Source organism: Anastrepha ludens, chromosome X (assembly GCF_028408465.1).
Source record: "Anastrepha ludens isolate Willacy chromosome X, idAnaLude1.1, whole genome shotgun sequence".
Lineage (NCBI taxonomy): Eukaryota > Metazoa > Arthropoda > Insecta > Diptera > Tephritidae > Anastrepha > Anastrepha ludens.
This window is the reverse complement of record NC_071503.1, coordinates 15,409,209-15,422,375: the sequence shown is the minus strand read 5'-3', so window position 1 is coordinate 15,422,375 and position 13,167 is coordinate 15,409,209. Positions and strand designations below refer to the sequence as shown.

At 33.7% G+C, this 13,167-nt stretch overlaps 1 protein-coding gene across 1 annotated transcript in view; it reads left to right on the top strand.

Annotated features, from left to right (window-relative positions):
* The window catches only part of LOC128869308 (F-actin-monooxygenase Mical), a 303,193-nt gene extending 290,330 nt beyond the window's left edge, over positions 1-12,863 (top strand). Inside the window, exon 11 of the mRNA XM_054111836.1 lies at positions 12,222-12,863. Within this exon, the coding sequence (XP_053967811.1) occupies positions 12,222-12,224 (3 nt within the window). The 3' untranslated portion in view covers positions 12,225-12,863. The remainder of the gene's footprint in view (positions 1-12,221) is intronic.
* The last annotated feature ends 304 nt before the right edge of the window (positions 12,864-13,167 follow it).

Below are 13,167 nucleotides of genomic sequence, written 5' to 3'. Positions count from 1 at the left end.
ACTTTTTTTAAGAATAACAAGAGATAAACATGTTTTTCCTAAACAGCAAATAAAGAAATTAATATAAAAGTCTTGAAACCTAAAACAGTAAGATGAGGTATAGTATATTATAAATACGAAAGTTAAGAACTACCCTAAAATTAAATAAAAAAAAAAATAAATTTTAAATTTTTTTTTTCGAAGACAAGCAAGTCTTTAACTGGCGATCCTGCCAGCAGTGAGCGAACCAAAAAATAGTCATCCTTGTCGCAGCAAGGACATACATACGTAATCCTTCATAATAAAGGACAAAATCTTATGTAAAGAAATTATTAAAGGCTGTAAGGAAACGAAGTGAAAATACAGCGAACAAAGAAATAAAAAATTTAGTGATAGCAAAACTATTCGCGTTTCTTCCATTAAAAAAATCAAGACAGTGATCTAATTCCGATAGAAAGGAGCAGATGAGAAAATCTTTGGAGATAATAATAATAAACTTAATGAACGAAGAAATTTGGACACCATTGATGTTGTGGAACAAATCGACGTGAACACCACGATTCAGCAGATGGCCAATTTGCAAGTAATGCTTCAGAGTATCCAAGCAGAAAATGCAACATTAAGAGCCCGGATAGATCAGATCCAAGTTATCCCAGCAAAGATTCCACAAGCAGCAGAACGATTGGAACCAGTCAACATGACTTATACCAATCCAACCGATATCAACCTGGACGTTTTTAAAGCACTACCGGTATTTGACGGCAACATTTCCAAATACCGCGTATGGAGGGAAGACATCTGTAGACATATGAATGGAATTAGCAATCATCGGAATTCCAACAGATGCGTGGAAGCTCCATCGATTATAAAAACTAAAATACAAGGTCCAGCAGCTGACGTGTTGACTAACTGTAACACAATCTTTGATTTCGATGCAATCAGGAATAGATTGGACTATACCTATGCTGATCAACGTCCTTTATATGTGTTGCAGGACAAGATGAAGAGACTCACAAAAGGTAAACACAATTTAAGTGAATTCCATGTGAATAGAGCCCTGACGCTAATCACGTCAAAAATATCTATGGCTGATCATAGCCAAGAAGTGATTAAAGTTATGACTGATGAGGCAACACAAGAAGCGGTAGGAGTGTTTAAGGATGGAATAAATAACTCATATATTCGTTCCACCCTATACGGAAATCATATTAGGGATTTAGAGCATGCATTTGCAGTAGCCCGTACCATAGAGCACGATGACGAACATCGAAAGTAACGTCTAGGCTGTGCACAACAGAACATTCATCCAACCAACAATAAACACCACTATGAGAAACAACATCACCAGATACGTCCCATGTATCAGCAGAAATACAACTATAACCAGCCGCCATCTTAATTACCAAAACCAGAATCCATGGACACAACGTCTGGAAACTCAACATTCTGGCAACCAACTCAGCATCAAAACCACTACTATGACGTGAATAGAAACAATAAAAATTGGAAAAGACCATGAGGTAACAGTGGCCAGTTCACCATTCAATAACAACAACCAAAACTCATTCGGAACAACAACTTAACACCGGAAGAAATCAACTCTGGTACAATTGTTTAAGGTAGACAAAATCATTTAGTAATTAAGTATTTAAACTAATAAACGGGTTGCCCAATATAGAAATATATGATGGGAAAGTAAATTATAATGTTTTAGTCGGTACAGGTGCAACCCATAACTATGTTAAGAAAACTTGAAAATTAAAAATAACCAAAAAAGTAAAACCATTACAAGTGGCATGAATGCATGGTAATTCTATAATTAATACGAAATAAACTATTAAGTTTATGAATGAAGATTTCAATTTTTTTAAGGTAGATGAGATAAATGGATTTGATTTGATACTAGGATGGAACGGAATAAAGAAATTGAACGCTGTTATAAATTTGAACAAGATGACACTTGAGGTGTTAAGAATGTAGGAAATTAGTGCAGATTACACTATAGGGATAGACACGAATAGAGTAGAAATCGATAGGTTAATGAAGGACAATAATATGACAGCAGAAATACAACTATAACCAGCCACCATCACAATTACCAAAACCAGAACCGATGGACACAACGTATGGAAACACAGCATTCAGGCAATCAACTCAGCATCAAAACAATTACTACGACGTGAATACAAACAATAAAAATTGGAAAAGACCACGAGGTAACAGTGGCCAGTTCACCAATCAATACCAACAACAAAAACTCATGCGGACAACAACTTAACGTCCGAAGCAGACAACTCTAGCACAATTGTAGAGACAGGTAGACAAAATCATTTAGTAATTAAGTATTTAAACTAATAAACGGGTTGCCCAATATAGTAATAAATGATGGGAAAGTAAATTATAATGCTTTAGTAGATATAGGTGCAACAAGGTGTTAAGAAAACTATAAAATTTAATATAACAAAAAAGTAAAACCATTACAAGTCACATCAATGTATCGTAATTTTATAATTAATACGAAACTATCAAGTTTATAAATGAAGATTTCGAGTTTTTTGAGGTAGATGAGATAAATGGATTAGATTTTATACTAGGATGGAACGGAAATAATAGATAAATATTACGCTGCAAAACTTAGGGAAAGCCAAATTTTTCAATACACTTTATTTGGAGCCCAGCTTTCATCAAATTAAGATAAAAGAAAGTGACAGAGGGAAAACATCGTTTTGTGTGAATGGAGGTAAATATGAGTTCATTCGAGTACCTTTCGGATTGAAGAACGCACCATCTATTGTATTTTCCAAAGATGTGTAGATGGCATCCTGCGCGACTTCATAGGTAAATTCGCATATGTTTACGTTCACGATGTAATCAATTACTCCTCATCCTATGAAGAGAATATGAAACACATCCGAACTATTTCTAACGCATTAAATAATGCCTCTTTAAAATTGTCATGAAAAGTCAAAATTTTTCATAGAAGAGGTAGAATACTTAGGTCATATTGTAAAGCACTATAGAATGTCATCTCATCCGAATAAAATAAAAACGATAGGAAATTACCCAATACCAGAAACCCTTAAGGACCTTAGAGGATTCTTAGGACTTACTGGATACTATAGAAAATTCGTAACAAACTATGCAGCTCTAGCTAAACCCTAAACTTTACATCTTAAAGGAGACAATTATCATATCGGAAAAAATAAAAGTAAGAACACAAAAATTAGTTTAGTCCAAACGGCCATAGAAGCCATAAGCAAACTGAAAAACTGCTTAAAGGAGCAGGTGCAATTATGTCAGCCAAATTATGAGAAAGCTTTTGAACTCACTACAGACGCTTCCAATATAGCCATTAGAGTTGTATTGAGTCAAAATAAAAATCCAATTTATTTCTTATCACGCCCACTCAGTGCCACAGGAAAGAAACGAGAAAGAGTTACTCGCTATTATATGTTCTCTACAAAAATTACGAAATTACATATACGGCATAGCCAACTGAACCATATCCATCGACCATCAATCGCTTCCTTACGCCATATCGGATAAGAAGTCGAATCATAAACTAAAGAGATGGAAAAATATTATCGAAGATTATGGAGCAAAAGTCGGGTATAAACTAGGCGCACAGAATGCTTTAGCTGACGCCTTGTCACGACAAATAATGAACACATCTTCTATAGGTGCTGTAAGCTCATCTGATAGTTCATACAACGACATAATCAAGGCAGTACGTCAACCGCTAAATGCCTTCGGTATCCAAATAGAATTGATACCAAACACACAAAAGAATAAGACTAGTTCGCGTATTATATTTCAAAGTAAAATGCGTCACCCAATAACCTTTACTGACGAAAATTATCTGATATCCGAATTAAAAAGGTTTTTGCAGCCAAAAAAAGTCGCAACAATACATACAACAGCGGAGGATTTATTTAGATACGGACAAATTATAAAAAACACGTTCTCAGATATAAAATTCATATATACACCAAATAAACTCGAAGACATATCACAACCAGATAGACAGCTAGAATTAGTTAAACAAACACACAAGCGAGCACACAGGGGATACAAAAATAATGTAAAATAACTATTAGAACAATACCATTGGCCGAACATAAAACAACAATGTAAGGCATACAGCAAAAAAGGCACAACTTGTCTTTACGGCAAATACGAACGAAATCCCAAAAGAGAATCATTGAAAGAATCAGACATACCAACACAACCAGGGGAATACATATGTACATTTAGATATTTATTTTAATGAACACAAAACATATTTAGTAGCTGTAGATAAATTCTCAAAATACATAACTATCAGACAATTAGACTCAAAAACAGAAACGGACAAAAGAGTAGAAGAAATTTTTATCAACAATTTTTCGAACTGTAAACAACTCATGACAGATAACGAAAGTTGTCTGAATACACCAATGTTAAAACAATTGGGTATGAAATACAATATCAACAAAATACAGACACCAATATATAGATTAAAGGCAAATGATTAGGTAGAACGAACGCACAATTCCATATCAGAATTGGCAAGAATATAAAAAATAAAGGACTCAACATCAGCAACCGAGGAGCTATTTGTAGCTATAAAGGAATTGAACAACGCAACCCATACCGTCGCAAAACCAAAGAATAAACATTTTAACCTAATAACATATAGCAAGGAAGACATAGTAAACAAATTAAAAGACGCATCGGAGAAAACATTACAACGTCTAAGCCAGGGAACTAGACACCGAACTTTCAAACAAGGAGGCCAGATATTGGTGTTAAGGACTAAAATCAGAAATAAAAGCGACAGGCGTTATAAAAAGTACATAGTGCAGGAAGATCGTGAGGACACGATTTTGGCCAAGGGGGAAAAGTTATTCTCAAAGACAACGTAAAAAATTACACAGTTACAGGTGACGACAATGAATTACCTGATATTACTGGTCATGGTCATCATAATCGCAATTCAAGCAGAAGGAGAACCAAAATAACAACCATAACTAACTAGAAATATATTCTAACTAGAACCGACGACGCATTTCTATTTATTTGACGAATTCACATTTTTATTCTACGTAACTAATTGACAAAAAAATACCACATCATACGAACGAATATTTAATAAGAATTAAAAATCCTCTCATTGCTATTTACAAATATCCTATCATATATAATCATTGGAAACTATTCAAATTCACACCACTTAGAACTAAGCATGTAAAAATTTTCACCGATAAGGAAATTGCCCTTTGCAATAATATTTACACTAGAGTGGATAACTGTAAAAATTATTTAGGCAAGAACAAGGAACAAACATTAATTCGGTATAAATCGCGACGATTTAATTTAGGAAGGGGAGAGTTAAGGAATGATTTCATTCACAAATAATAAATAAAAATTGCTAAGTAAATTCTAAGTATAATCATGCAGGATTCAGCCCTCTAAACATATTTTAAGAATACCGAAAGATAAACATATGTATTTTAAGAATAACAAAAGATAATCATATTTTAAGAAAAACCAAAGATAAATATATTTTAAGAAAAACAAAAGATAAACATACATTTGTATTTTAAGAATAACAAAAAATAAGCATATGTATTTTAAGAATAACAAGAGATAAACATGTTTTTCCTAAACAGCAAACAAAGAAACTAATATATAAGTCGTGTACCTAAAACAGTAAGATGAGGTATAAGTATAGGGTTGTTCAATAGGTGCGCAATTTTTTATCCGATAGGGAGGGCGAACGACGCAATATTTTTTATTTTTCGCTTGTCATTTGTATACTTCATTAGTAAACATTTCATCATGGAACGCTACACACTTGAGCAACGATTGCAAGTCGTGCAAATTTTTTATGAAAATAATCGTTCTGTTGCTGCTACTTTAAGAGCATTACGGCCATTTCACGGTCATTTAACAAGCCGTCCCGTTTTGGGGTTATGTGAAGTCATTGGTCTACAGTAACAAGCCGGCGACGATTTGTGAGCTCAGAGCCAATATTAAACGCGAAATTGCTGGAATTTCGGCCGATTTATGCAAAAGAGTGGTCGAAAATTGGGTTCAACGATTGGACTTCGTAAAACGTGCACGCGGTGGTCATGCAAAAGAAATCGAATTTCATACTTAAATGTATATGTTCAAACTCGATAATAAAAAAAAAATTAGTTAAAAAAGTCAAACCGTTTGTGTTTTATTCAAAAAAGTTCAAAAGTTGAAGGCCCTTACTGAAAAACCCTATATAAATACGACTGTCAAATATGTTGGCAGTCAGTCCAGTATTAACTTAGTGTTGAGAACTACCCTAAAATTAAATTCAAACAAAATAAGTGTTTATATTTTTCCAAAGTCAAGCAAGTCTTTAACTAGCGTAGTCAACAGAAGTAAATATAGCGTTTGCATTGTAAAATACCATGATTTGGTGTTAGCCAAAATAAAATAACAGCAGACTTGTACATTTTTCTTTCACGCATATTTGCCGTCGGCGTTTTCCATGCGCAAATGGATTATTTCTTATGAGATGAATAAATTAGTTCCAAGTACATATATGCATGCACGAATGTGAAATTTTAAGTATCTAATTAACTGAATTTTATTGATATTAAATGTATTATTAAAATTATTTCAAAATGTCCACATAAAAAAATAGCTTTGTAAACCATTCATTTACATCAAGCGTTAGTAACAATATATTGTACTTTTTAAATTATAATAACATCTACCATCCATATTTATGTAGGCAGAAAAAAATCTTGACCTGCCTCGTAACACAGCTCATATGCATATCTACATATAAAAAATTCAGGAGTAAATAGACAAGCATATGCAAACAAATTCCTAACAATGCAAAAAACTCATCTAAACCGTGTGCGTTGATGTACATATGTAGATATGTATGCACATATACATATTATATGTACGTACATATAACCGCATACACTCACTTTATGCCTCTACATGCGTATGTTCCCAAAGCTAAAATTCTAAGCTTAGCGACTACAAGAACAAAATGCTTCATAGGCGCGGCTGTAGCGGCCATGATTATTTACCCGCGACGGCGCTGAACCAGTGATGGTAAATGTAGGGAAAATTCCCTACATGAGGCATTTTTGTAGAAAAATAATTACAGATTTTTTTCAATTCTGTAAATGTAGGGAATTTTCAAAAAGGACAGAAAAAATTTTAAAATAGCGGGAAAAATTAAAAAAGTTCATTTCAAATAAAAAGCCGCAGTAAGATTTCATGCCAGTGTTTTTTTCTTATGGCAGCATACTTTTAAAGCGTTAATACGGCCATATTGCCATTTTTTTCTTCGTTAATGCTAACGCGATTTTTACTTCGCGCGAAAATTGTTAGTTGTCCCACGTTTTTTGGTCCTTTTCACTTTTGAAGTAAGTTTGCAATTATTTTAGTTTCAGCTTTTTTTATATTTAAAATTTATATATTTTACAGAAATGAGCTCCTCCTCTTCAAATGACTCTTCGGAGGAACAGCAGGAGAAAAATTTAAGTATCGGAAACAAAAGTTAAATAACAAGTGGCTTGAAGACGACAATTTTAGTGGCTGGTTGAAAGCTGTGGCTAGCGATTCATTTAAATGTAAATGCGCTGAGTGCGACAAAGTTTTGAACTGCGGCAATTCTGATTTGCAGAAGCACGCCGAAGCAAAAATGTACCAAAAAAATATCAAGACAAAAAAAAAGACACCTAAAATAAACAGTTTTTTTAAGAAAAAGCCGAGTAAACCAAATGGTTCCAGAAATTTCGAAATAAAACTTAGCATGTCCTTCGCTGAGCATAATGTCGCGCTGCAAGTGGTGGACCATTTAATCCCAATCTTAAAAGTAATCGTGCCGGATTCTGAAAAAATAGAAACTCTGTCTTATTTTAAACAGAACTGATTGTAATGGAAAAGTCTAATTTTTAGTTTTTTTGTTGAATTTTTCTTTATATATGTGTTTATAATATATTGTAATAAATATGTGTATTTATATATATGTATTTCTGAAATAATATTTCTTATTAAAGGTCCAAACAGCACCAAGCCCAAAACTTAAAAAAATAACTCAATTTTGACGTCGCAAGTGCCTCATTATTGGGTAAACACAGGAGAAAAATATGTAGGGAATTTTGTAGGGAAAATTTTTTGAAGCGTAGAGAAAAGATGGGGATTTTTTTGGGCTGTGTAGCGATTTTTCAAAAAATCATTTACCATCACTGCGCTGAACAGGAACAACAAAAACAAATTCATTGATAGGTTCGAGCTCGTATTTCTACGAGCAAAGTACTTTCATTCATAAAACGAGTCGCTCATATGCCAATTTTCTCGACCATTCGAAAAGAGTCAATATTGGTATATATTTCGCGTTGAATTATCATATTTGCCAATATTTGGTAAATCTTGAATTGAATACAATGCTATCCTTAATTTATACCACTGCGGAAACGTGCCACTGTGGTCATGGTACCAAAACCCAATAAACCCGAGAATAGTGTCAAGTCTTACCGTTCTATTAGTCTGCTGGTAACATTTTCGAAAATATTCGAAAAAATACGTTTGCAAAGAATGTTGCCTGTGATTGGGGATTACAATATCATACCTGAACATCACTTTGGGCATAGAGTAAGACATGGTACACCAGAGCAGTGCCACAGTTACGAAAATGTAATTACAGGTTCACTGGAAGAGAAAAAATACTGTTCTGCAGCCTTTTTAAATGTTGAACAAGCATTTGACAGGGTATGACACAAGGGACTTCTGTTCAAACTAAAAAAGATATTACCGGCACATTTTTGTCTAGTACTTAAATCTTATTTACGTGACAGACACTTTTATGTAAGGCACGTGGATGCCTCATCCGAAATTTATAACATTAATGTCAGTGTACCCCAAAGTAGTGTCTTAGGTCCCGTCTTGTATACTAAATTTACAGCTGATATGCCCAATTCAGAAGAAGTAGCAAATTTTGCTGATAATACAGTATTGATCGCTTATAGCGAGTCCTCTGTAGAAGCTTCATATCTTTTGCAAAATCAACTCCAAATTTTGGAGTTTTGGCTTGACAATTGGAAAATAAAAGTTGATTCGGAAAAATCTACACATATCAGAGAGCAATGCGCTGCTGTATTGTTAAAAAATAAATAAATTCCCATTAGCGACAGAGTCAAATATTTAGGGATGCATCTTGGGCGACGCCTCACGTGGAAAAGTCACATTCAGGCAACAACAACTAACTAGTACTTAAATCTTATTTACGTGACAGACACTTTTATGTAAGACACGGGGATGCCTCATCCGAAATTTATAACATTAATGCCAGTGTACCCCAAGGAAGTGTCTTAGGTCCCGTCCTGTATACTATATTTACAGCTGATAAGCCCAATTCAGAAGAAGTAGAAGTAGCAACTTTTGCTGATAATACAGCATTGATCGCTTATAGCGAGTCCTCTGTTGAAACTTCATATCTTTTGCAAAATCAACTCCAAATTTTGGAGTTTTGGCTTGACAATTGGAAAATAAAAGTTAATTCGGAAAAATCTACACATATCAGAGAGCAATGCCCTGCTGTATTGTTAAATAATAAACAAATTCCCATTAGTGACAGAGTCAAATATTTAGGGATTCATCTTGGTCGACGCCTCACGTGGAAAATTCACATTCAGGCAACAACAACTAAAAATTAAAACAACACTTATGTACTGGCTCTCGACTTAGTCTAGAAAACCAGATACGGAATATAGCTTTGGGGAACTGCTAGCAACTCCAATGTGGATACCTTGCAGCGTTATCAATCAAAAACATTACGAAACCTTGTTAATGCCCCTCAGTTTATTACCAATGAAGCTATTCATAACGACTTAGGTATTCCTTTTATAAAGAATAAAACTCTAAAATTTAGTACTAGATATCTGAAACGACTATCTTATCACATAAATCCATCTGTTATTTGTTTATTAGACACAACCAATGAAACTATACGGTTAAAACGCAATCATATCATGCCATTCCTCTAGTTTGAAACTACTCAACCTATATATAAACCTTAGGGTAAAATTAAGTAAGTTAATCTTAAGTGAAAATATTAAGATAAAATGTAATGAAATAATGAATTTTAAGAATTTAAGAACGAACTGTACAAGTTAACAAGCTGTTCTAATTTCTATGTACATAGATTTGCACAAAAGCAAAACTACCGCTGCTATTATCTTATAAGATCTAATTTGCTGAATGTCTTATAGTAGATAGATTGCAAATAAAGTAAGTTATATAAAAAACATGTACATGTACAGTACAGATATTTAGTGACTTAACACGTTCCCTGTCCCAATACAAAAATGCAAAATTGACCGACAAGTCCAACAGGGTTTTTTGAATAATTTGTTTTTTTTGTAGTCATAGGATAGCTTTAGTAATGTAGGGTATTTCAACCTGAAACACATATGGTCCATGAGCGTAGAGGGACATTTTTGCTTCTGCACGTTCATGAAACACATGTGGAACGTATCAGTGCTTATCAGGCGCACTTTTCCTGAGCCATATGAAGCTCAGCGGACAGGGAACGTGTTAAGCATGCTGTAGCAGATCTAATATTACTTGGTTATTAAAATAACTGCATTTTATCTTAAACTTATCATTAAGTTTTTTGATTCGTGAGAATATGATTTTGTTTTCGTCGTGTAACCGCCTTGTGGAAAATCCCATGGTAATTTAAGCCTCGTTCTCAGAAGCTTATTTTGTCGTATTTGTAACGTCTTTATATGTGTTTCTGCATATGTTCCCCGTACAGGACATGCATAGAGGATAAATGATTGGAAAATTATTTTGCATATGACATGTTTATTTACAGTACTGAGCTCTTCCTGTTGATCCTGTTGATCAGAATTACCATTCTGATTGCGATATTATATTTATTACTTATGTGGTGAATGTGATCACGGAAAATTAGCTTTTTCTCTAATACTACGCCCAAGTATTGAACGGTGATTGACCATTTTATATCGGGCCTATTAATATTGAGGTTTATGCTGGGCAAATCGAATGGACTTCTTTTTTTTGGTAAAAAAGATGTTGTTTTATCAACATTAGGTTTTATTTTCCATCTATATCATGAGCAGACTTGTGGGAATAAAAAATACCGATATCATCAGCATACACGGCGTAGTGACAGTTGTCGAAATTAGGGACGTCAGACACATAAATATTAAACAAGATAGGTCCTATAACTGATCTTTGAGGGACACCAGCCGGAACTTCCGTTAGGTCTGGAAGTTCATTATTTATTCAGACAGAAAGCTTTGAATAATCTTGATTAGTTGAATAGGAAATTTTAACTCTATGAGTTTAATTAGCAACCCATTTTGCCAAACGGAGTCGAAGGATTTTTCAACGTCGAAAAGGACTAAAGCGGTCGACTTTTTGTTATTTAAACTAGATTTTACTTGGTTACAAATTCTTTGGATTCTAAATCCAAACTATTCAGCAGGCAGTACATTATTTTCATTAATACATAAATTCTGTTTACTTATCTTTTAGTACGTGCTTGAATATTTTACCGAGGCTACTTAAAAGACTTATTGGTCGATCGCCTCCAATTTCATTTGGGGGGTTTCCGGGCTTTGAAATTGGAGTTATTTTAGCCATTTTCCATGTCTCCGGAAAGTACTGAAGTTTAAGATATGAATTGATAGAAATATATTTTTATATTCCTTATATCGTCTAAGCCTGGGGCTTTTCGTAGAGTTTTTTGTTGAATTAATAAATCGATGTGTTCGCACTTAACATAGTTGGTTGGTGAGGTATTAACATGTAGAGAATTCAGTTTAAACATTTTTTTATTTCCGTATCCTCATGTATTTTAAACTTGAGTGCTCCGAAATTTGTGATTATTTTGGAAAGTGTAATAATTTTTAATAACCCATGTCTCAAATATCTCACATAATCATCACATTAAAAAAAAGTAACCCGTTCATGCCTGGCAGAGGTATAATTAAGAAAACTACGATCGAGTTCCAGAGCATCACTTTTATCTCCTGTTCAATTAGCGGAAAATTCCTTAAGTTTCTGTTTGTTCAGGGGAAAGGTGAGTTCTGAAATTCGTAGATATGAATTAACTAAATTTTATTTCATTTGGTAAAATCAAAAGAAATCAGTCCTACAGTAAATGTGTGCAGTAATATTAAAAATAATTTTTACCGTTTACTATTAACTAATTTTTCTTATCATTTGTTTAGTAAAAGCTCGTCGCTAGAGTCTGCTTATGAATTGTCCAACACATGGGATATATTTGATGCAATACCGGAGATTAATGTTACGTCGAAGTTTATAGCTTTATATTTTCAAAATGTTATACTAATATCAATTTTAACAAATTGTTATACAAACAGAAGTGATTCTATTATTGTAACTAACATAATTCGGGGTTGGCTGCACTATTTGAATTTTTGCACCAACCCAGTTAATTTATCACACCTAAATTACGTGAATGACAGCTAGTCGGTAAGGATAACGATTACTAAATCATTATGATTGCAGCAATCGCCTTGAGTTAAAAAAACCGATGCAAATTTATTAAACATTTCATCGACGCTAAAAAGCATGTGAAGTTTTCCCAAGGAAGGCAATCCTATTAATGCTGGAAAAGAACTGCCAAAAATTACATTTGTTCGGAAGCACTTATGTAATGAGTATTAGTAAGACCGCGTTCATTCACGTTCAATTGCACATGTAATCCTTATCCCCACAGCTCTGTTGTGAACATGTTTAACAAACAAAAACTCACCAAATTTTCTTAGGAAGTTTAAAATACAAATTCTTGAACTAAATATTATTTTATTTTTGAAATAAATTTTTTACTGTGTGGATAACCTTTTGAATTATTTACTTTTTGATTCCTGCAAACCTGTTATTATCTGTCATATCCTGTACGCCTTTTACTTGTGGCATTTCAGAATCAGTATCAACTTCAGAGAATCAGTATCAACTGCTGTACGGGGACGCTGTTATATGACCAATACATTACCGATTCAGGTCCCTAATTCGAATGTCGACGAAGCCATACGTGAGATAGAACCAAGATCTGGGAAAACAGAATGTGCTAATGCGAAGCCAGACGAGGCATTTACATGAGTGAAATCTTATTCCATAAGTAATACAATAATATACCGAATAAAGCAATAA